General features: G+C 50.6%; 2 protein-coding genes across 2 annotated transcripts in view; one reads left to right on the top strand and one right to left on the bottom strand.

Annotated features, from left to right (window-relative positions):
• The window catches only part of LOC122363627 (cGMP-inhibited 3',5'-cyclic phosphodiesterase A-like), a 59,769-nt gene extending 41,938 nt beyond the window's left edge, over nucleotides 1-17,831 (top strand). The window contains exons 4-14 of the mRNA XM_043333132.1: nucleotides 6,619-7,505; nucleotides 8,435-8,584; nucleotides 8,986-9,097; nucleotides 9,472-9,579; nucleotides 10,333-10,520; nucleotides 11,653-11,856; nucleotides 13,306-13,462; nucleotides 13,968-14,129; nucleotides 15,055-15,191; nucleotides 15,709-15,894; nucleotides 16,616-17,831. Of these exons, the coding sequence (XP_043189067.1) occupies nucleotides 6,619-7,505; nucleotides 8,435-8,584; nucleotides 8,986-9,097; nucleotides 9,472-9,579; nucleotides 10,333-10,520; nucleotides 11,653-11,856; nucleotides 13,306-13,462; nucleotides 13,968-14,129; nucleotides 15,055-15,191; nucleotides 15,709-15,894; nucleotides 16,616-16,636 (2,312 nt within the window). The 3' untranslated portion in view covers nucleotides 16,637-17,831. The remainder of the gene's footprint in view (nucleotides 1-6,618; nucleotides 7,506-8,434; nucleotides 8,585-8,985; nucleotides 9,098-9,471; nucleotides 9,580-10,332; nucleotides 10,521-11,652; nucleotides 11,857-13,305; nucleotides 13,463-13,967; nucleotides 14,130-15,054; nucleotides 15,192-15,708; nucleotides 15,895-16,615) is intronic.
• Nucleotides 17,832-19,249: 1,418 nt separating this feature from the next.
• Nucleotides 19,250-21,060, bottom strand: LOC122363619 (spidroin-2-like). Its single transcript, XM_043333121.1, has 2 exons — nucleotides 20,853-21,060; nucleotides 19,250-20,819 (listed from the first exon to the last, which is right to left on the bottom strand). Exons 1-2 carry the CDS (start codon nucleotides 21,033-21,035, stop codon nucleotides 19,731-19,733), a joined length of 1,272 nt encoding a protein of 423 aa, XP_043189056.1. The 5' UTR covers nucleotides 21,036-21,060; the 3' UTR covers nucleotides 19,250-19,730.
• Nucleotides 21,061-24,831: the final 3,771 nt, after the last annotated feature.

The following is a 24,831-nucleotide window of genomic DNA, read 5'->3' as shown; positions in this document are numbered from 1 at the left end:
GTTGGTTTCTTATATTCAACATAATAAATTACCATTAAAAAAAAATTCTTCTTATCGAAGCTGGGTTGGGAAATTGATAGCTGTGTGTACGAAAGTTGGTGGTGTACTTATTATTGACGACTTTTAAAGGCCCCTTATTTTCGTACACACCATGACATGAAAATATTGATGCTGATGACTCACCAGCCTTTGTGAGGTCAATGCTACAAATGCATTGTGCCATAACTCATCAGCTTTATTTGATGTTCCTCATGCGGCGAGTTTTAGCAGTCAATCTCTCAATAAACGAGCTAATAAACAGGGTGCAATCATCACAAATTGTGCTGAATGAGCGCCTGATAGCCCACTTCTTTCCGAGTCGCCGTCACATGTGTGTGTGTGTGTGTGTTTGCGATGCGTTCATCCGTGGAAAAGCCATCGGCCGTTGGGCGCTGGCTGGACGACGGTCCGGCGAAATTGCAGCCCTCCGTGAGCCCCGTCGCCGCGTCACTTGTCTCTCGCGTGGGACATTAAACCAGGGGGCGTCGAAGTCTAGTTCTTACCAACCTGGCACTCCCATGCCTACGTCACCACGAGGACGCCCGAGGGCATTTACATGTTGAAGATAGGGAAATTGCCATAGTTTAGAGCCGCCTGGAGGGCAACCTTGAGATAGATGCTAATGTAAATGTGTGCTAATATGATCATCAACATGTTATTTATCCAAATCCAGGGCCAATTAGTCGATATCTTGTCACGTTTTCCAGTGGTGATGCGCTAACTTTCGTGGTTCTTGCAGGCATTAAGGGTGTTTCATAGTGCGATTCAGCCGCATTATCGACTTTAATGCCATAAACCGCCACGGAACATATGATTTGCAGCTCCCTGGCGTGATAGCTGCCAGTAGCGGCTCCGGAGTCGGAGTCATGAAGTCGGTCGGAGTTGATAGTTCTGACCTGAGTCGTCGAGTCGGAGTCAGAGTCGATTTTAAAAGCTGGAATCTGAGTCAGTCACCGAAATTCGATCCCCTCCGCAGACCTTTCAGGGTTCCGTAGTCGGAGTTGTACTCGGTCGGAGTCGACAGTTCTGACCAGAGTCAGAGTCAGAGTCGATTTTGAAAGCCAGAGTAGGAGTCAGAGTCACCAAAAATCCATTGCCTCCGCAGACCTGCTAGGACTGTGGAGTCGGAGTCGGTCAGAGCCGACATTTGAGATCAGAGTCAGAGTTGATTTTTGAAAGTCTGAGTCAGAGTCGGAGTCATCAAGAAACCCATGGACGATCCGCAGTACCATGCCATGCAGTAAGGGCGCTACCGATCGATGTCCTGAATTGCCTATGATTTATGAATTGAATGAATAGATGGCAATTAATTAGGTACCTTCTATTATTCATCCCTTGCCACTTGGAGGACTTACTTTCAGTAGAAATAGACGCATTATTTGTTTGTTTATTTATTGACAAATATTTTTTGAGCAGTTAGGGATACAGACACAAAAACAATGATAGCACCTCGCTGGTGCAAATCACTGCTAGATAGATGTTGAAATGTGTTGCCATTGAAGAATCGACTGATTTTCCTGGCGGCTCTCGTTTTCAAGTAACTACTGGTCTTGTAAGATCTCTTGATTGCTCACCGTCTGGCGTCTAGTTCCAAGGTTTTCTGAAATCTATTCAAACGTTACCATGGCTGCTCTTGATGGCATGGCGCTTGCTGGTTCTGGGTTCTTAATTGGTGGTTCTTGCGTCTGATCCTCTTGTTTCATGTTCCATCACATCACATTAAATTTCTAATGGAACAGACACTTCTACCTTTTATTTCACTATCAGTCGACTTGCATTTACCCCTGTGGCCTGCTGGCCCTTTTATATCCACGATAGAATCTACCAATTATTGAAAAAGCCTCGGATAAAAAAAGCAAGAAAAGTATGTCAAGTTAACCCTCGCCCATGTAGGGGGGGGGGGTTGGTGCAACCCCCCCCCCTGAGGTTTTTCGGAAATAGTGCAAAAACGGCGGCGCGCAGCGCCGCCAAATTTTGGGTACCTTATGGGGCAAACCTTGCGCATCTTTTGATAAAAAAAATTGACCGGGTCATGTCAGGTCACGGAGTTATGACGTCACAAAGGGAACAGCCTCCGGCCGGATTTTCACAAACTGAGTGCCAACGCCCGAGGTTTCCTGCCGGTGGTACGGACATCGGTTGATGGATCGTGATGAAACTTCCCATGCATGTTGGGGCAAGTATTGGCTATCATATGGTATAAGAAACTTGACCGGGTCAGGTCAGGTCACGGAGCTATGACGTCACAAGAGGAACAGCGTCCGGTACTATTTTTGAAAAGCGCCCGAACCACTCTTTTGCTAATTCTTGTCACCTCAATGGGAATATGCAGCAATATTAGCTTCTATAGGGAGCAAATGGACCTTCCAAATCCAAAAATACAATCAGATTTCAAAAATTTAAATTTTGATTTTTCGAATTTCTGCCGCCGACTGTGACCTTGCCGACTTCCGGCGCTCCCAACGCGCCATTTTTAGAGCTAGGGAAACGAAATACATACCAAACGATAGAGAATTGATCAAGGAACACGATAGTGAAGGTTTCAAGTCGATATCTCCCACCGTTTTGCCGCAATCGCCGCGGAAAGTTGAAAAAAGTCTATTTTTCCGAAAATTTGACCTTTGACCGGTCAAAAGTAGGTCAAATGTTGACCTAGGACCAAAAAATATACCACCAATCGCGAGATCTCGGCGAGAGCAATCCGTTGGTCTTTTCCGCTAAGCTCTACGACGCTCCGTTTTCAAACGCCAAGGGGGGGGTCGCACCAACCCCCCCCCCCCCCTGCATGGGCGAAGGTGGCAGATCGCCGTTTACGGGCGAGGGTTAAATAATTGCGACGGTCCCAGAAAACCAGCAAAAAATATCAAAAAGCCTGTCCATCTCACTTCCCTCACTTCAAAACAAAAACCACGCAGCAAAACATGGGAAAGAGTCCTTAGCAACGCCTTAGCGACGCATTTGTCTGAAGTGCGCAATATGTGTCACATCTGGAAAATTTAGTAGCTACTTGATTATTCAACTAGAGTTGGACCATATAAGCTAGGCTTTTATATAAATAATAAGTGTTTGCTTATTGAATTATTAGCAACTGGTTGCTTAACTTCGAAATCATGATTTATTACAGAAAAAAACTTGTTTGCGACATATTTGTAAAGAAACAACGGAAATAGCTTTGACTCGTACGCTTTTCTAGTACATTTTTGGTAGAAAACTTCGTCCAACCTTATGTTTTAGGGCCTTGCATTAAACCATGGGAACAAACCCCCATATCCGCTGGCATTACATGCCAGCAGGCCATAACCGGCTTGAGCCGATCGTGCCGCCCCGATAGCCTTGCGGCGTCTCTAAGTCGCCGTCCGCCCCTCCTGAGCGACCCCCGTGGCGACGTGAGGCCGCGAATCCGGCTTTCGCTTATTCACCAGACAAGCATATATTCGTCAGTTGCAGCGCTGTCAGATTACTAGCAGCTTTGCTTCCTTAGAGCGATTTAGGAACCAACGATGGTATTGAGCACAGCTATCGAATAGCTGATCTTGCTTAGCTTAAATGTTAACACGTGACAATGGGGTTGGGAACTCGATTTTTTAAGAATGCATGAAAATGATCAAACTATTTTCACAGAATTTATGGTGCATACCATTGCCTCATAAAATCAATAAGCTGAGAGAAATGGGGGAAGAAAGATAGGAAACTTGTTTTGAAAAGTTCTTGAAAAAAGATGCTCTTGATGCTGTTACGTCACATGTCACCTTCTGCGGTTGACAAATAATGGCGCATCTGGCGCACCACAGATTACATGTTATATCAATGGGTGAAAAATGTTGTTTGCTTCACTCTGCCATTCGCGCTGTTTTTAACTTAAAATTATGCTAAAACATTTACGGATGAAATGTTCAGTGTCAAAAAATGATGTGTCTGCCGTGTACTATATTCCCACTTAACATGAGCGCGTGCTAAACATTTTATGTACCTCGAATTTTCAAATGAGAAAGATGATGAATCGGAGGATGCTGAAAAGCAAAAGCTCATTCCAATATTTGGACTACTTTACGATTAAAATGTTTACATTCCTGTCATCTTATTGATCATTTATTTGTTCTTTTTTATGAAAATAACTTAAGGCGTTGAGAACCGAGGTAATTTCTATCTACCGTGCCTTAACTTACCAGCAACAGCAATCTATCTACGCCCTACGGTGGCAAGGGAGACTGTGAAAGAAGCGTAAGATGGATTCTAAACAATTCTTTTGTGATATACTGAAGGGCAAAGTGCAGAGAAGAGCGTACAAGTCCCGTTTTGTGCCAGGCTGTTGCAGTAGCACTTATGAAACTCCGAAAACGATCTTCGCTCATGTCCCGAACAACATTACCCTGAGGAGATGATCGTCTGCAATAGCAGGAAGCAGGAAGAGCTGATGCAAGTACTTTGAAATCCACTATCAAGTCGGTGCTATTGTTGTAATGATCACTGTGAGGTGAGATATTTTGTGCAAGGGCTGAGTGTAATGCCCAGGAAATGACCTCCATTCGCCCCCTGACCGGTCAGGGTTATAAAATTTGAGTGGATGGCGGTCCGTTTGGGGTTCAGATGTCAATTGTATTTTGTTACTGTCAAACAATACATGTTATGCTGGCAGCGAATGTGTGTAACGTCGTTTTTCGAAGCAGAAGTTAGAACTGTAACGGCAGAGTGCTTGCTGGTCTCATCGCAAGTATTGTAAGTGTTGTAAGCAAAAGCATTGTCAATATTGTAAGTATTGTGAGCATTGATGTATGGTAGATATCACCTCACATGATCTCGGCTCAGATAACCCTCTCCGGTGTCCCTGTCAGTAAATGGCACCTGGATCATTACAGATAAGATAATTTGTCATAATTCTTAAAGAATTGGGTGGTTTTGACTCGTTTACTCGAGGTGCAGGTCGCATTTCAATACTTTTCCATAGGCTTGCAATGTAAAGGTCACGACTCTGACCTAACCTCAGGTCACAGATCAAAAATTCTGAGATATACAAACGACACATACTGCAGGTACTGTTTTGAAGACTTCATGAGAGGAAATAACTTCGTGAAAAACTCAAGCTCTGACGTGTTTGCAAACTTTTCTGAGGTGGGGTCAACAAACCCGCTCTGGTTACCTGACCTGACCTGACCCGGCATTTTTTTTTTTTTTGCTGAGATGTGCGCAATGAGCATTTAGGAAAAGTCACCAAATATGAGCTGAATGTCTCGCGGCGTTTGGCAATTGTACAAGAAAATCCTGAAAGGTCTCCCCGTCCGAAATAGGGTTAATGTGTATATGAAGAGTTGCAGATGCCAAACATACCCAGATCTAAGACTGCAGTTCTCAGCGCCGCTGCAACGTTTTTAAAACAAACATACATAGGACATACAAACATGTACATAGGATACATAGGATACATATTACATAGGATGACAGGCGAATAACCGCTCACGCAAGGAGCGGAGCTCCGCCCCGTCCAAAGTGGCCAACAAAGCAGAGACAGAGGCAGCATCACATCTTCCATCAAAGAACTGGTTTCTGGCTTGGAAGATGAGCTCCATCTTTGCATCCGAGTCGGTGCTGTCAGGAATCAGCTGGTCTAATGGAGTGAGAGTAGTGAGACGACTAGCTATTGTATCAGAGCTGCCTGGTCTTCGTAGCATTTGCACCGATTCTTCTCGATCGGACTCTGAATTCTGTTCCTCCTGCGTATTACTTGAGGCATTGCTATGTAGCTATAAGTCTTTGGCAGAGTTTCATTATCCATACTTTGCAAACAGTGCCATAACAACACAGGTAATTAATCACCAAGCTTCTTTGCAAGTTCCAATACAGTTGAATCGCACGCGATTTGAGTGCAAAAATCAAGAAAAGTGCCAACTTGTTCCCGTAAAATATTTTGAATATTGACCTACAAAAATGAGTAATTTCCAGATAAAATAACAGCGAAATCAGTTTTCGCTTGCCAATAAAACTCACAGATATTGAAGCTCCATTATTAAAGGAACATTTTAGTATATGCCATTCTTGATAAAACTTCTTAGCCACGCAATACCAGCGCAAAATAAAGAGACACTGAAAACACGACCAATCACTCCGATTTACCATAAAAAAATACATAGAAAATGTATGTCTCAACTGCGCCAAATATACAGACAGTTATATACCTACATGTGACGTCATGATTAGCCCGACCAATCAGAAGCAAGTTGTTTTCAGCCACAAATAATTAATTTCTGAACTAACTAGGCATTTTTTTAACAAAGTGATTTTAAATTAAATCATTAAAAATTCTGAGCTTTTTTATTTTACCAAAACATACAGAGCATGCAGATAGGTCCCAACCCTATTTCCTGGTGGCTTTGTACGATATGCAATTAGGAGGAGTGAAAACCGAATAAATGTCGAATGTGAAGCATATATGCACGAGTTTATTTTATCCCAGTATTCCGAATACCTCAACCCACGGTGGTCACTAAAAAGCACACACAACAATGAAACAATTGCCTGCAGGTGTACAAAATGTTCTTGTGACAGGATGACCAGCTCCTCACGCGCACCGTGTGTCTTTGACAGAGATCTCCCCGGCCACATCGCCGTCCCAGAGCTCGGCCAACCTGGTCAGTCTGGGTCACGAGACGCCGCCGACCGGCCCCACGGGGCTGGGTAAGCCGCGCAGTCTGTCCGTCAGCTCCCTGCAGCCGTTCAGCCTGCGGCACCGGCTGCGAGAGGTGCGCCGGCTGCCCATGTCGCCCGCCGCCGACGACGAGCCGCGCCGCCTCAGCGACGACGACGCCATTCCCGAGCTCGACGAGCGCTCCTCGCTCACGGCGCGCGTGGCCGTCTCCCGGAGTCCGAGCCCGAGCAGGAAGGCCGCGCCGGCCGGTCCCTCCACGACGCCGCCGCCGCCCTCGACGACGCCTCCCCCGCCGCCGCCGCCGCCGCCTCCGCCGGCCACCTTAGCGCCAGCGCCACCCACCACGCCGGTCGTAACGGGCAAGCTGGGCTTCTCGCCGCGAAAACTGAGCGTCCTACAAGAGGAGCCTACTGCTGGCGGAAGTACCGGCGAGGCCGACCAGCTCTGCGACCGATGTCGGCAGCGGGGCGCGCAGCGACCGTCACCGCCTCGATGTGCGCTCTGCTACGCCGAGCCGCGTCACCAGTGTGCCCTGTGTCTGGCGCACCAGCGCAGGAGGCCCAGCGAGCCGTACCTGCGCGTGTGCAACCACAGCAGCGGGCCGCGGCGACACAGTGCCAACCTCGAGTGCACGATGCGGCACGGCGCGGGCGACGGCCGCCGGGGTCCGCACGGCGGCTGGCACTGCCGAGTGGCGGCCCGGGACTGTCGGATACCGCTCAGTCCGACGCGCTGCTGTGATGTGGTCGCCGCTGAGTTCGACCTCATCCAGGAGGTGACGCGAGAGGAGGACGAACACGAGACCGACAAGAGTACGCACGAGGAGGTGAGTGGATGGGGTACCGGGTAACACGCTGGGCGTGCGTGGTGGGACTGAGAAAGAACTCAATGTAGATTGTAGAGTGTGGACTGCAGACTCTATGTATGCATTGACATTAAAAGCCTCCCACGCATAGCGTGGCGATTACGGCTTATCTTATTGTAAGCTTAAAGGAAATAGTAGAATTGTAAGGGCAATACACTACTTGGCAGCTATACTCGTATGATGATAAGGAGTGGAAAAATGCAGCTAGGCAAAATGCGTACAGGGAGGGGGGGGGCAACTTTTGCCAAGGGATGCTTCCAACTACCGCAGTCTAAAGAGCAGGTCACTTACTGGATAAATGTTTTTTTTTTAATTTATCTCCCACATTTCTGATAAAAGGGTGCCGTATTTTTATGGAGCCGTCTTCTCCTATCACTATAACTTTTTTACTTATCTTTATAAGCTTATAATTTCGCACCTCCCGAATCCGATTGGGTTATCCGCGAGCCTTTACTACGCAGAAATGCGTGATGGAATCCAACCTTTGAACATCAAAGCAGAGAACCCTAACGCCATAGTATTCTGAGACACTACCTTTCAGGTTTAATGCATGACTACATTATTCATATGCAGTTTCACAAGGAGGTCAGGGGCCAGCGTCTGCTTATGAGACCTGTGGGTGTCGTACATTTATATTGAGTTATCCCAAGCGAAAGCGGATTATCATTAGAGCAGCGTGCCAAAATTTATAATGTTTCTGCAGCATCCGAATGCCCTGCATGCCTAATTATAAATGGAATCCTAAAGGAAGTCCCAGCTTCTGGTCCGGAGACCACAATGAGCTGAGACGCATATTCCATCACCAATACGGTCGCAGGCACACCACATCCTGTTTAATTAGTCCTGTGCGCGCAATGGCACCTGCTGACGATGACACACCCCTCGGGCAGCCCACGGACGACAAGACGATCCTGTTGGCTGACGGCTCGCGCTACAACACGGACTTCCTGCAGACGGACCCGCTGCTGGCCAGCATCCATCTGTGGGACTACCCGATCTTCGACCTGGAGCGGCAGGCCGGGAACCTGATGCTTAGTCAGGTGAGCGGGACGGCGAACTGACGCAGAGGAGACGATCGCGGAACGGCCCCACGGCGCAGTGTGTTGTGACTGGTCACTCGAGGTTTTAGAAACTGGGGACGTTCAAAGGCAGATGGGAACTAAATAAGCCGGTGAAGTGAATGAATCGGCCTAACCTGCCAGACAGGCGTAAACTTTCTGTCGAATTCTGAGTAAAGAGAAGTATCCAGCCATCGTAAAGAATATCCGATAAGCAACTTACTAAAAAACATAGGTACTGGACTAAAGCCCGCAACAACGTAAAGTCGACTAAAATAGCTGACCAGCTTTCAAAGCGCACAAAAGTCCACACTTCGAGGCGCGATACCGCCGCGACCGTTACCACTACAACACCGTTTTACCGCCGCACCTCTCGTCCACAGGTGTGCTACCGGGTTTTCCACGACACCGGCCTCCTAGAAACGTTCCGAATTCCTCTTCAGGAGTTCTTCAACTACTTCCATGCCCTGGAAATGGGATACCGAGATAAGCCCTGTAAGTTACACAGCACGCCCGCTGTGTTCGAGCACTCCGAGCACTCTCGAGCACGAACGTATTTCTGAGTTGTGTCGACTCGGCGGGAGATTGCAGATCGGCACAGCATGTGTCGTGGGAAGCTGTCTCGAGATGTGATGTTCAGCGTCGTTCCGGTGTACCCGCCGAACAGCGACGAACGTTTACGCTGATACATGTTGAGTGGCCTCTAATGGATTCACTGATGAGGCAAATAGTCTGGGAAAGAATGGAAAATGATGAAGATTAATCATCGAGCTCGGGCTGGTCAGAGAAGGCCTAAAAACCTCGCTGATCGGCCGCTTTACCGCTGAATTAGTACCAGACTGTTTGAGCAGTGTTCGATTTTCTTTCAGACCATAATCGAATGCACGCGACCGACGTGCTTCAAGCAGTGTACTACTTGACGTCGCAGCCGATTCCGGGCTTCCAAGTGCTGCCAGAGGACGACATGGAGCCAGAGAGTGAGTGGCGGCCCCGAATTTCAACGGATGATTAAACCTTGGCTGCATTGAGGAGACAGTCATTAATTGGATGCTGTTTTATTTGAAACAAAACTAATGCCCCAAGGTTTAGCTAAATTGCTCAATCAAGCGTGACGATAAGCGCCCATGGCTTTCCGTATACGGTTCCCTTGTCTCTGAGTGCCTTCAGTTTCCTCAGCTCGGTATGTCTTTCTGCGACAGGACAAGTTCTTTTCACCCAGTCAAAAGCCATGTCACTGCTGCTCGTCAACTCATGGCAACCAACCCACCCAATCCGTTCTAATGTGAATTCCGACTAAGACAATAAAATCCTCAATCTCTGAGCAGAGCCATACAAGGCTGAACACGGCACTTTGAGATGCGATTTTTGCGATTTAATGGCTGGAAAGCTGACGTGACTGACGTATCTGACTGAGCTCATCACAAGTCGTATCGTGAGGCAGTCCCGGCCGGCCGTTCCCTGTCGCAGCGCGAACAATTGCACATGTCGTCTCGGCCTGTCTGCCGGCCTGTCTGATACTCTGGCGGGTCTGTCGATAAGTTGTCCGTCTGCTCGTATCAGTGTAGCTCTGCCTGACATGGTCATTATTTCTCAAGACGTTCTCTTCCTGTTGTCCTGTTTGAAGGTTATGCCTGTCCGGCCGTGTTCCTGAGCACCGGCGTAACGGATCTATGTATGTGTCTGCATGTCTGTATTGCTGTCTGACGGGGCTCCATTTATGTGTCCCCCAGAGGACGAGACGTGTAACAGTCCCGGCCTCGGACAGCGGCAGACGTTTGCTGCCGAGGAGTCGTACGGAGTGATGGGCGCCAACTTCCCGGCACTGGAACTAATGGCGCTCTACACCGCCGCGGCCATGCACGACTTCGATCACCCGGGCAGGACCAACGCCTTCCTCGTCACGACAATAGCACCGCAGGTCAGCGCAGGGCAGGATGAGGGCTGGTTTTATGGCGGACGAGGTCAGGGTCAAGTCAGATATTATGTGAGGGTTATTGCAGTATATCAACGAGAAGACGTTTAACCGTTTAACATCAGAATTGGCGTAACAAACCAATCGTTGTCCTCGGCTTGCGTAACTTCATCAACATCTTGTTAATTGATGATACTAAAATGATTATCATGATCGGTGTGAGTTAGGATGTTATACAAATGTCAAACTCACTCGTCGATGGCGCCTGACATCGTAGGTTTATGGACGATACATCCTCCTGCCAACTGTGATAACCATGGTTCATGGTTTGTTCGACGACACATCAAATGGCGACGGTGACAAATGGTATCTGGTCACGCACCGCGTCGACAGCTATTATAATCGACAGGCAGTCTTCAGTCAACTGTAGGCAACAGACCAGTACTTCGACCTGACGTACGCTCCCGTCTGAACGGCAGCCGTAATCGACACAGGGCAGTCGACAGGCGCAGCCGGCATCATTGTTTGTTTCTTACCGAAGCTCTGTTTCTCTCAGTCTCTCTCGACTGTTCAGTTGTTTGTTTGAAAGGAGCGCACAGAGCAATGGGCGAGACCAGAATGCGACGAAATCCATCACAAACACACTGCTTCTGTGTTTGTGACTTCACTCTGAACCTGCGCCTATTGACGTCATGTCACTTGAAAACCACGCTCGTTTCTCGAGCGACGTAGCGCCGACGGTAAAAACTACGCCGCGCTCCGTAGTAAGGAGCTGTCAGCGGGCCCGGCCGTGCTCGCCTGTAGCGTCATACCGTCCCATCCATCACGGGTTCGCTACGCGGCGTCACTCCACAGCCGAGTTGATCCAGTTCGGTCATCTGTGAGGCACGCCTTCTGACGCGCGCCAGTGCTGAAAGTCGGCCAAACTACCTGCGAAAACTGACATAGCTCCACATAGCTCTCGAGCTAGGTAGGATGAAAGGCTCGACAATTTCACTTAGTCGTGTGTGTATTTTCCCGTTCTGCGTTGGTTCTGCGACATGTTGCGTACGTAACTTCTGTTCGTCTCGTGTAGTTGTACCATGCATGTTGATGTGTCTCGTGCGTTTGTAACTGCGTGTCTTCTGTCGGGCGGCAGGCCGTACTGTATAACGACCGGTCGGTGCTGGAGAACCACCACGCGGCCGCCGCCTGGAGCCTGTTCCTGTCTCGCGCCGAGCACAACTTCCTCTGCCACCTGGAGAGGTCCGAGTTCAAGCGCTTCCGCTTCCTGGTCATCGAGGCCATCCTGGCGACGGACCTGAAGCGGCACTTTGAGATCCTGGCAGAGTTTACCTCCAAGGTAAGCCGCAGTGTGTCTGGTCTGTTTGTCTTTGCCGTACGACAGTAAGCAGGTGTTTTCAATGAGTGGATTTATGTGTTTTTGTGGATGGGTTATGTTGTTTAGGGACAACATTAGCCAACGGCGTGCATAAATTGTTTGTTGTGTTTCGGAAGCTTGCATCATCCCACCCCACTATTGGTGTGAGCAGAATGACTTCGAGCTGCATCTGCTGCGGTTGCTCAAACCACAGGTGTTACCATCGACTTTGCCTGTTGCTTTTTAGTGGGCTATTTGGCCGCCGCTACCGTCCAGTAAAACCAACTTAACCCGAGGCTGAATAGTGAATGCCAAATGCAAACATCGTTAATATCAATTGATGTTTTCTTTTCCTGCAAAGACCACCCCGGCATTACTGCTGTGGTCAAAGGACTGGTGGTTCACTGACCCCCAGCTTAGACCAGCGTTCCCAGAAGTTGTGCAGTATTGCGCCGCGCGACGCTAAGCAGGCCCCCATTGATCACTTTTACCGGCTGCCCTCAGTTTTGATTGGGTTCGTTCTGCGAACAGATGAGCAATTGATCGCGTCCGTACAGCCGTAATCAGTTTGTCGGAGTGCTGTAACCCCGCCGGGGCCAAGCCTTTGTGACGAGGCAGTAGTGGCGAGGGACTGGTGGGTTCTCGTGAAATCAAATATACAACACGCCTGACCTACCGGTGATGGAAAATGAACACGCGACTAAAATATTAACTTGGTAATCACCCAGGCGGTGGATATGTTTAACTTCTGCACAACTTCAATTTGTAAAATGTCCGAGATGACTGTTCATTCTCGTACCATTTTAAAATCAGCAAAGTAAACGTAAATTGTACCATGTCAGCTTCCAGCCAGTGGACGATACATGTCTGCCACGTGCAGACAAACCCATTATGTCAAAGCTCAACTAAATATCTCAAATCAAAATCACTCGTGCAAACCTTGATAAGCGTATTTCCATATTGCTTTGTCCGTATACGTGTACGAATGCACGAAAATGTCTCCATTTCACAACTTATCTCCTCCCAGTGACGTGGCTAGTGTCCAAAGCTATATAACCTCTCTGAGGCTACATAACCAAGGGTCTGTGCCTCAGCTCCAGAACTCGGAGGGCACCGACTGGCGCTCGGAGACGGACATACCTCTGACGTCACTGGGGTGTGTGTCTCAGTTCCAGAACCCGGAGGGCACCGACTGGCGCTCGGAGACGGACATACATATCTCTGACGCCACTGGGGTGCGGACCTATCTCTGAAGTCTAACGTCACTGGGGTGTGTGTCTCAGTTCCAGAACTCGGAGGGCACCGACTGGCGCTCGGAGACGGACATATTTCTGACGTCACTGGGGTGTGTGTCTCAGTTCCAGAACTCGGAAGGTACCGACTAGCGCTCGGAGACTGGTATCTCTGACGTCACTGGGGTGTGTGTCTCAGTTCCAGAACTCGGAGGGCACCGACTGGCGCTCGGAGACGGACCGCCTGCTTGTCATGGAGATGGCCATCAAGCTGGCCGACATCAACGGCCCCTGCAAGGACTTCCCGCTGCACTACCAGTGGACGCAGCGCATTGCCGAGGAGTTTTATGAACAGGGTTAGTCGGTGATGAGCCGTCGCTCCGCTCAGGCGCACAGTAGCAGACGGAAGCGCGATATTGCATCCGTGACGGCAGGTTTTTGTTCAGTGCTGGATATTATTATTGTCTGAGAATCACGTTTCATTTGTTTCTTTTTTATATTGTTTTCATTTATAATGTTTATGGCTTTTCTGCAGGGCTTTACCTATGGCAATCGGCCTTCCTCACTGCATTGAGTTCGCCCACATACCGAACTATCAATATGTGTAGGTCTAGCTCCGGTTGGTGACAGGACTCTTGACTTCTCTTCGGCTGTTTCCGACTGCCTGTGTCAGTCCCCAACCTAATCTCACGCCAGTATAGACCCAGATCCAGTGTCAGTGTCAGACCTATCGTGTCATGGCCCCCTAGCGTGTTAGGTCCTAACGTGTCAGCGTCAAATACATCAATGTCAGATACCTTTGTGACTTTGTATCAAACCCTATTTCCGCGTCACTTTAACGACCCTCTCTGTGGCCACCAGGCGACGAGGAGCTGGCGCTGGGCCTGCCCGTATCGCCCTACATGGACCGGAAGAACCCGCAGCTGGCCAAGCTGCAGGAGTCCTTCATCAACCACCTGGTCGGCCCCATGTGCAACGCCTACTACGAGTCCGGTCTGATGCCCGGGATATGGGTAGAAAACGGTCAGTGGGGATGGGTTGGGATGGGGGTAATATACCTACCTATAATGACCGCGAAAGGGTCAGGGAAGCTTGGCGATGATTGGTCGCGTTCCTATAACGTTATTTCTGCTTATGTCAGGGCTTGGGCAGCTCGACACTGATTGGTGGTGTTGCTATGACGTCAAGTGTGCTTCTTGGGCTTATTTTCAGTTATTATATAACGCGGTGTGGCGCGTCTTTTGTCTAGTGAAAATGGAGTTACGACATAATAGCCCATGTGTGTAATGGATATGGCTGTGGTGTAAGATCAGACTTATTACGTGAAATATGATCAATGATATTTGGACTGCTGCGAGGCAGGTCACGAGTTGTTGGCCATCGCTCGGTCTTTGTATTTGCTCGTTTATACGCTTCAGCGCTTTCGCTGATGAAAATATTTTGATGACATTTCATTTCTGAGAATATCCCATGGATCAAAGCCGATCGCTTGCATCATCCCTGGCTACAGGAAACTAACTACTGTCGACGCTGACTGAACGCGACTGGGCGGGCAGGGCGATGTCTTCATATCTTGAGCGAAAGGACGACCAAAGGTCACCCTAATTTCATAGCTGGGCCTGGATGACCGTGACATGACTTTACAGTGTGACTTGAGGCTGAATGAAGCCTGCGATGGGATGGCCTGCATGACACGTTGGCCACAACACGTACCCGTCCATCAATGAAATTAATCCTGGTCTTTGGACCTGGTCGCATGTCTCGACTCTTTATCGGGGGAGTCACCGTGCACCATCTTGCGTCCGTCCTACTGACCCAGTTTCTAACTCAGTATGACTCTTCCCCAGAGTCATACTGCCCGACGGAGTCTTAGGAGTCTTATGACTCTTGCCCGACGGTAGCTCTGTCCGGACTCTGACTCCATCTGACTCAGTATAACTCTCCACAGAGGAGTCGCCCGACAGCAGCTCATGTCCGTCCGACTCTGACGATGACGAAGAGAAACCTCCGCGCCGGAGGAACGTGTTCTGCATTCAGACGGAGCACCTGATGGCCAACCACGCCCGCTGGACGGACGTTATACGGGTACGCGGGCCGCATAGCTCCCGACGACGGCGGCGCCGGCCTCAGATAACAGATGACAGATGGGCTCAGCAGGGCCAAAATATCGGCGCCGGTCGGCATAGCTATGGTCATGGAGTTGTGCTAGGATTTAGTGTTGGATAGTCAGCAATGTAAATTTTCATAGACCGAAAATGTTTTTTTAGAAGAAACGTGCGTCATTTATTTGCTTCACTTATAGCGATGTGCTTCTCAGAGTTTAAATGTATAGTCGAAAGTAACTTCAGCTCGGGAATATCTCACGTCAGTGCCATCGCATGGTTTCATTCCAAATACACAATGCATGACCTGTTGTGATTTACCATCTCGTGCGCTGTATATCTGCTCTCCCTATCACCATTCTGAAAGCGCCGCCTGGTCCCGTCTGACAGCCCAGCCTCTCCTCAGTCTGACAGTCCCGCCTGCCCCCAGGCTGTCCCCGGACTGACAGTCCCGCCAGTTCCGGTCTGACAGTCCCGCCTCTCCCGCTCACCGCCCGCAGGAGGAGCAGTCGGCGCGCGATGTGTCAGTGTCGGTGTCAGTGTCAGCGGCGCCCTCCGGCGGTCCCTCCGAGGCACGGCTCGAGGATGACGGCTCGGAGAGCTCGCTCCAAGAGGAGACGGCCGATGAGATGGAGACTATCACTGAGGAGCGCTCCCCCTCACCTGGCTCCCGCCGGTTTAGCTATGTGAGTGGGGGAAGAGACTAGGGAACTGAGTTGTGTTTGTTTTGTTTGTTTTGTTGGGTTAGGCCCTTTCTGTCTGGCAAGACCCATAGACCTCTGTATACCGTGTACAGAGGTCTATGCAAGACCATTACAGAGGAATTTCAGAATGAAAGGAATTAAACGGAGACGTTGGTTTGGGCAGGCACCCTAAGGTCTGTTCCAGTCGCACTTCCTAACACCTCTAAACTCCTCCAAGATTGCTTCCCTGTTCCAGTGGCAGCTCTAGCCCCTACAAAGCCAAGGAGGGCCCTGCTCCAACCTCCTCTATTTTGCTCTTGGAGGAGTTTAGAGGCGTTAGTAAGTGCGACTGGAACAGACCCCTAGAGTCACCTGGGCTGAGCCCGTCCCAATGGACAGGCCGACCAGCCCCCAACTAGTACTCTCTGCACCCGGCTACGGGTGCGCTCCCTCGGGAGCAGCGGTGCCGCTCCAAGGGAGCAGCCCGCCTGAGATAAAGGTGTCTGTCCAGCCCGGAGGGGGATTGCGGCGTGGAGAGGGATTGGAACATCCTGAGGATGGAAACGACGGACGGGTGAGGGAACTGAGGCTTTGGTATGGGATTTAAGCTACATTTCATTGAGAATTGTGCAAGGAAAATATTTTGCTCTTTCGGACTATCCTGACAAACAAGCTTTTTTGTTAAGATTGTTTCGGAAACCTGACGTTGCCGCGTCTGTTTCAGGACCAAGACTCGAAGCTATGATTAGTGCGAACTCTCGTTAGTGGTGTCTCCAAGTGGTTCTCAAACCGCCTGAGGCCGCGGTCCGGCGCCGCGTCCACCTCAGCTGCCGGCAGCGAGACCACAGCGCCCGCCGCGGCGCCGGCGTTAACTGCTAGTGCGCGCGGCGGCCGCCAGGGGCGGTCGAGCCGCCTCAGCCGTGCGTGGACTCGACCCGCTAACGAGAGTTGATATTGCCTGAAGACGCTGCGCCAGCGCGCTTGGTGTGCGGGATGTGTGACGTGCCATCGCGGACGGCGCGGGAGTGACGAGGCCAGCCCGCCGGCCGCCCACAGGGTAACATGAACCCTCATCGCTCGCTCTCGGCGAGCGAAGCGCTATACTCTTCCTGGGGTGACAACTGTTATTTGCGCTTTGTGCTCGAGCCCGCGCCGCGACTCGGCGTGTAACAAGTCTGCGTGTATGCTCCTGTATTCTGTTCGCGCCTCGTCCGATAGAGCCCGTAGAGGACCTCTAAACTCAGGTGTTCTGGTCATACGATGTCGATGTTCCAGATTGGAGGCATGCCTCAAAACTCGCCTCGGAGTGAGAATCTCTTACAACGAACTCATTCAGAACGCGAGAATCTCGATGGTATTCATTGGTGCGGGGCAGAACGCGCACTAACGATGTCTGCGCCTGTTTCTGTATCATTATTTTGGCATCTCCATACTGTCCGTTGCGTTCAGCGCTCTATTAACTCGCTGGTCGGGCCAGTGTCGTGCCGGTCTTCGGTCATATCGCAGCCAGCGACGCTTGTGGCGCTTTCGACCGCTCGCGGTGGTCTACAGTATTCACCGCGGCAGGAGAGCCGTGCTAACCGAGCGGCAGATCGCCGTGAGCGTACCGTCGGGCCATCGCCGACCGGTTTCTATCGATGTCCACGTTTGTTATATATCGATGTTTTTGCCTATCGATGTCGACTGTCGTATTTCTGGTTGTCCGTTCAGAGCTCCGAGCGGACACGTACAAACTGGGCGCTGCAACGCCGGCGACCGGTTATCGAGCCCCGCCGACCGGTCCTGTGGTGCGGTCCTGCCGGTGGTCTGCGGCCGGTCCTCGGACCACAGTGGACCGCGGTCCGAGAGCCCGCTCCTCCAGAGACGCGCTGGCTACCGCCTGCTGGTCGGACAAGACCCGCGCGTATCGCACTGCTAATATACATGTGACGTATATACGACGACTGCTTCTTGTGTGGCGCTTCCAAAGGCGGGATAAGATTCAAATATTTTGCGGAAATGATTGGGAAGAATGAGGTGAGTGTTTTACTTCATTGGCAGCCATTGAAGTAAGGGATGGCTGGTAAATTATAAACTCCGTTATCATTTGCAACTCCTGAGCGCATGAAAGTACCACCCGTATCCATCTCGGCGCCTCTGCAGCCGTAAGTAGGTACATTTTCCTTTACCAGTGTGGCGAGCGGGTGTTCTACCAAGAGGCGGTCACGGCCAGGTCCGGGAGGGGGTGGATGACGTCACATGGGGGATGTGTCTGGGAAGCCCACCGAGCCGCCGATCGCGGTGTCGATATACTGGACAGCTCCGTGGCTGAGACACGGGATCGGGAAGGCCGACGGCCAATGGTCGGACGTGGAGGGGTATTGGTGGCAGTAAGCTGCGACGGTGTGCGTAAATAGGCGGTTGCAGAAATAAATTTAGGTGTGCACGCGCCTTGTGACGCGGAGGAAGGTGAAGTATGTACATGTACTACATCCCTACATACATCCCTCACATCAGTAGGGAAGACGTTATTCAACGTATATAGTCAAACTTTAAACTTGCATTATTTCCATAACCCCGACGTAAACAAATATTCCCAAGTAAAAACTGCATGATTCTCAGACACAGTACCGATTAGTGACGTAATTTGATCACGTCATGGCTTAGTGCAGCTCAGCGAATACATCACGCTATGACGTCACACGGACAGAGCTGACAGAGGGCCAAGGTGAACGGGCCGTGGCTTCCGAGCATGGAGCTGAGCTTAGCGGACTGAGGGGGCTGCGAACCCCGTGACACGGATGTGCAGGGGTGGAGCTGTTTTCAACACAACAATAACGACCCGCTCGGAGGCCAAAGCGCTAAACCAAAAGGCAGCATAATAAACGGTACAAACTCATTGCAAAATTACTTTGAAGGCCGTCACAATACCTACACTTTTTAATCATTTGCTAAAGCATCATGTTGTTGGTTAAATTTCAGCCAGTTTTGATAGTTTTGAAATTGACCTATCATCGTGCATTCCGTAGGTATGGACGTTACTAGACCGGCCGACCAACTGCGGAGCGCAACGCAAATTTTTTTCTTCGCCGGAGACAGAAAAAAACCAAGTTGTTTTAAAAACCCGGGTGACAGGCGTTCAAATATCACGATGTCGTACAGATCATCGATATTGTTTGGCGTATTTCTTGTAAGCTTTTAATTTATATACCTGCATTCGTTAATAACTGCTTCTTTCGACAAATACGAAAGGCAGCTGGCGATGTCTAAGCTTGTTGCTCATTTAGTGAATAAATAAGAATCAATCAAGCCTGTATGTGAAAAGTGGTTTTCTTTTCTCGAGTGAAATTATTTGAAGATAAAATACATTTTACACAACTGTAAGTAAATAAAGGTTTTATTTATTTTTATCACATTGTCCAATGCCCTTCAGACACACACTACGCTTGCGAAGACAACATTACATATGATGGATCAGACAAGCCATTTAAACACCAAGCCGTTCAATCACAAACAACGGAGAACAAAGCCACAACGGTTAGGTACCGGACGGAATAACACATGCCAGCAGCTACCGTGCCAGCTGCACGGAAGATCGAAGACCCAGGAAGTGAAATAACGAACCCTGCTCTGACTCAGCATAATTTGGCGTGCTCGACCTCGGCTTTAGGCAGCGAAGGTCAGGGCTACGGCCACACCTACCGACTCCCCTCTCCGACTCTCTATTCACCCCTCACCCTCTCTCCAACGCTCGCGTCGCTCTCTCCCCTTCTTCCCACCTACCGAGCTTCCTATCTCTCCCCATCTACCTCTCCTCCATCTCTCCCTGTTCCCCGGCGACCCTGTTCATCACCGCCCGCTCAGTAGGTCGGTTTGTAGTCGGGAAGGAAGGGGTTGGGCGGCCTCTCGGTGGTCGGCTTCTTCAGGTGCTCCAGGCCCTGGCCGTAGTCCACGCCCAGCGGCACAGCCGTGGTAGTGGTGGTCGGCGCTGGCCGGGGGAACTTCTTACAGCAGACACCGACTCCAGCTCCCAGCTTGCACTGGCCGATGGCCACAGTCGGTGTGTCTTTAGTGATGGGGTAGGGCAGCTTCACGCCGTCCGACTTCAGGAAACCCGTGTACGGGTCGCACTGCTCGTCAGGCACACAGGGCAGCGCGCTGGCCGGGCCCGGGCAGCTGGCGCGCACCGGACCCTTGGGGCCGGCCGGGCCGCCCAGCGGGTTCGTGTTGAGCTCCTTGATGGGCTCGGGCGTGGGACGCTGCGCCGGCGGCGGCACCGGCTTCACGGCCACCTGGAACGAGCTGGACGGCGGCAGGGCGAGGGAGCCCGACAGGAACGGGTTGGAGGGCCGCGTCTGCTGCACCGGAGCCGCCGAGCCACCAGACGATACCTGAGTGGAGTCGGCGCTGGCGGCGCCTGTGGCGTAGGTCGTAGGGAGGTCAGGGATGCCCTGCGACAGAGACGAACCCGGCGCGGGAGCGACGGGAGCTGAACCCACCGGCGCTGAGGCGGCCGGGGCGGGGACGACCGGCGCAGGGGCGGCCACGTCAGCGGCTACCTGACCAGGGTTCTGACCAGGGAACTCTTGGCCGGGGAACGCCTGACCAGCAAACGCCTGACCTGGGAAAGCCTGGCCGGGGAAGGCTTGACCAGGGAAAGCTTGGCCAGGGAAGGCAGGGAAACCATCCTGTGCTTGCCCCTCAGCGTGAGCCTGTCCAGCGTGGGCTTGCTCCTCAGGGTGAGCCTGTCCTGGGTGAGCTTGTCCATCATGGGCATGTCCTGGATGAGCCTGTCCCGCATGAGCCTGCCCCTCAGGGTGAGCCTGTCCTGCGTGTGCTTGTCCCTCAGGGTGCGCTTGTCCGTCGTGGGCTTGTCCTGAGTGAGCTTGACCGGCATGGGCTTGTCCATCGTGAGCTTGTCCTTCATGCGCGTGATGCTCCGGGTGGGCTTGTCCGTCGTGCGCGTGATGTTCCGGGTGCGCCTGTCCGTCGTGCGCGTGCTCTCCGTGCGCGTGCTCTCCGTGCGCGTGCTCTCCGTGCGCGTGTTCTCCGTGATGGCCGTGGTCGTGCTCCGAGTAGTTGGGGTCTCCGGGCAGCAGGCTGGGGGCGGCGCCCACCAGGGCCACGCCCAGCAGCAGCAGACACACCGACACGACGCACCGCATCTCGGCAGCAGAGGCGACTGGCGACTGGCGACTGACGCCGCGGCGCCGGCGCCGGCTCTAGTGGTGCCCGACGCTCCTCCCCCGCCGGCCCGGCCCCACAGCGGAGCGACGCCAGCGGCCGTCCAGTCTTCCTGAGAAGAGCGCCGCCCAAGGCCTTTCCCGTGCCGCCCGCCCTGGCCTCTGACAGGTAGCAAGCAGCCTCGGACCCGCTATCACAGGTAACTGCAGGCTGAGTCACCAACACGCAATGATCGTTGGAAGGATACAAGTGCAATGACAGCTGCCTGAAAACCCCGCATTCCGGCATACAGCTCCGTTCAGTTTCTTTGAGAGGTGTTGGGACTTGGAGAGTCGCGCTGTTAATTCAAGTTCGATTACGAATGTGAACCATCTCGATCCCCGAGGCACTGCGCAGAATGCGACGGAATTGCGACGATACTTTGAGGTGATGGTAAAATATTGACCACGGTTACCAAATACCGGACAACTTTTTCACAGAATTGCTCGAAAATAACATAGAAAACGTATTCCAAATTCGTGCAATAACTGCCTTTTTTAATCTAGCAATGCTTGCCAAATTTCATAATGCTTAGTGAATTATGCATGCATTAGAGGTTGCAAAACAAAGATAAGGCTTTCCTCGATGCCATGCACCAAAAGTAAACTTCGAATACGAGTATAATATCAAAGGCCGAGCTAATATGATTAGGATGCAGACCACTACACCGGCGGATCACCCGGGGTGACGCTGGAAGGACTCTCAGTGAACACTTGAGCAGTCCTCGGTAGATAAATCACAAAGAAATAGCATCAGTGACAACAAACCGAAGCCGGCACTATGAGTAAAAACAAAATCAGCGTCATTGTGCCCCCACCAGTACCTATATTTCCGAGACCTAGTTGGAATACTTCAATTCAGTCATTCTGCCAATGTCTACTCAAGGAGTGCAGATGGAAATGCTGAAAAAGTGAATGACACTTTGCAGCTGCACTAAGTAACTGGTTTTGAGAAGAAAAACACCTATTGTTATTGTTGCTCCGATGGGCTACCTCAAATAGGCAGCTTCAAGGGCAACAGTGCCAAACAGGTTCGGTGAAACGAAATAATTATTACCGATTAGGCATCAGGATGACAACAGCAAATGACGGACAAAACTTGTCCACCTCACACAGATGCCGTAATTGTTCTGATGCTTCGATTTAAATCCCCATCCCCAACCCACCCCCTGCGTTTTAGATAAGAAGCTCCAAAAAGCCATCTATCAGCAGTGTCCTCTTTTCAGCAGTTAGTCCATGATTCAATGTATTCGATATTTTTCATGACAATAGACACATTGACTTGAAACGGGTGAATGTGAAACCTACGTCTAAAAAATACGAGTTAAAAAGCCAAACAAATAAATTACACTATCCCTGATTGTGCAATGTGCACCAATTTGTTCCGAAGATCTCCCTGGCCCGTGCTGAGACCGTCTCAGCTCCCCCCCCCCCCCCTCATCCTCCGTCACCAGCCGATTCTCTCGGTCGGGAGCCGGATACAGCGAGCCTCAAGGTCAGACACCCGCCCTGTCCAACGACACAATAGTCGTGCGAGTCTGTCAGGGGGGGGGGGTGGCGGATGGGGATGGGGCGCGGATGACGGTGGGTGGATGGTAAGCGCGCTCGAGAACCGGTATCGAGAATAAGTGATGTAACCGACAGCGCAAAACTGAGCGACCCCTGTGCATTTTTTTTTTTTTTAACTGAAACCGGATGTTTTGATGAGTGTTCCTATTTCTTCAGTCCCACGCCTAGAGTAGTTCCATCCTGCGCAATTGCGCGTCCTTACTTCTAAGTTCTACCGCTCGATTAGAGAATGATGGGTGGGTGCCAGAGTTCAAAAGTTGAACAGGCTCACATAGCCGAAAACGGCCTGCACCAATCGACCATTGCCCATTTCATTCGAGAATTCCTGCCACCGACCGCTGGTTGCATGCAATGAAGTCAGCAGCATAGCAAGCACAGAAGACGCGCAATGCTCAATATCAGGGCGGTAGTCGCGCCACCGCTCCATCGGCTCATGCTCTTATCGCTGAGCTACTGAGGTGACTAGAATCTCTATATCATTTCAAAAATAATCTTATTTGTATTTTCCTCATACACAATTTGAGAATTGATGCGACCTAATCACTCATTTATTTTCCATGTTCAAATATATGCAGCTGCTTTCGTCATCATCATGTCGTGCATTGCAGTGAAAATATCGCACACCGGCCCGAGATTGAGCCGAGGACCCCGTTGAATAACTTTGGCAGCGCCCATCGGGACGTCAGGAACTGCGACGCCGCACTGGCGCTAGCCGTGCGCCTGTTGGTAGACTGTACCGCATAGCGCCGAAGTCTGCGGCACAACATATCCACCCCATGGGGCTGGGCGGCTCATTTATCATGCATGTAGGCTGGTCGTTTGTCAGTGTCGGGGAGCAAGCACCAGCTCACGATTCACTGAATTGTGTCCGTGATCTTTCACCTTGAAATTGGTAATTGTAAGCAAGCTGCCGTGCACATTGCATATTGCATAATGCATAGTTAACTACTTTTAAACTTTCGTCACCAGTTCACAACGGTGCTCCATAAGCTATCAAAGCAAGCTGCAAAAACTTCTGAGCCGAAACCACATGTTGAATGAGAAATGAGAATCATTTGCTATTCTTTTCTTTCGAAGAGTTTTCATCGAAGCGTATGAAAAAAATGCGGCGCACTTCTCCGTTATCTCTGGTTTATCGAGTTTATTCAAAACTATGCAAACAGCATAAACTTTTGTCGTAAAAAGTTTCAGTTCAGTGCTTCTCAACTAAATCTATTATCGAAACACAAACTTTTCCAATCTAATGATCAAACTTCGAGCTCAAAAACGCCGACTCCCGCACTCCCGCACAATGAAATGGGTATGGCATTAGCGGGAGATCCGAATCGACACCGGTCAGAGGTGAAATTTACGACTGCGAGGCCACGTCCATCACTGGAGAGTAACGAGTCAACGACAGTACTCTAAAGGCCGCCCCACACCGGAACTCGCATGCGGGTTGCGAGTTTGCGGGTTTTGAGTTTGCGGGCAAAATACTAATTCATAGAGTGATTACATCGTTCCCTTATGGTCACTCCATGAATGCAGTGGAGCCGGTACACCTTCAGAAAATAACATATTGTCGAAATACCAGCACAATGAAACAAAATTAGACTCCAACGAAAAACTCGCAGACCTCGCAGAACCCGCAGACCTCGCACTTCGCAGCAAGGAAAATCGAAAGTTGACTCAAAACCAACTTTTGGAATGCGATGCAAGGTAGCTCCCAAGCTAAAAAACATGCAGACTCGCTTGTTTGATGGTAGTGTGGGTCATTCAGCATAGATTGTGTTATTTAATTTTGAAGAAACCCAAAAACCCAAAAACCCGCAACCCGCATGCGAGGTCCAGTGTGGGGCGGCCTTAAGGATGTAGTGGAAACAGAGCACGCATCATCAAAAAGGGCATTGAGTATGAGTAGGGGAGAGTGGGGAAAGATGCCCAGGGTTTGACTATGTCATATATTATTCGAAAATGACGATCGGAAAGCCAAAACTTGGAGTTTTAACGGAAGTCGACATCATTTTTCTCCAAATATATCACACTTTCGTGCCTGAAACATGATAACTTTTTTTGCTATTAAGCATTTTCCTGAAGGAGTGAAAGGGGGCATCTTACCCCACAGGGTGGAAAAGACGCCCCCTGGCGTTGGGTAAGATGCCCCCTGCACTATAAGTGACAAAAATAGGCA

This window comes from Amphibalanus amphitrite, unplaced genomic scaffold, assembly GCF_019059575.1.
Source record: "Amphibalanus amphitrite isolate SeventyFive unplaced genomic scaffold, NRLGWU_Aamphi_draft 000026F_arrow, whole genome shotgun sequence".
NCBI classification, from domain to species: Eukaryota; Metazoa; Arthropoda; class Thecostraca; order Balanomorpha; family Balanidae; genus Amphibalanus; species Amphibalanus amphitrite.
The sequence above is the reverse complement of the archived record's forward strand: the minus strand, read 5'-3'. Positions and strand labels throughout refer to the sequence as shown.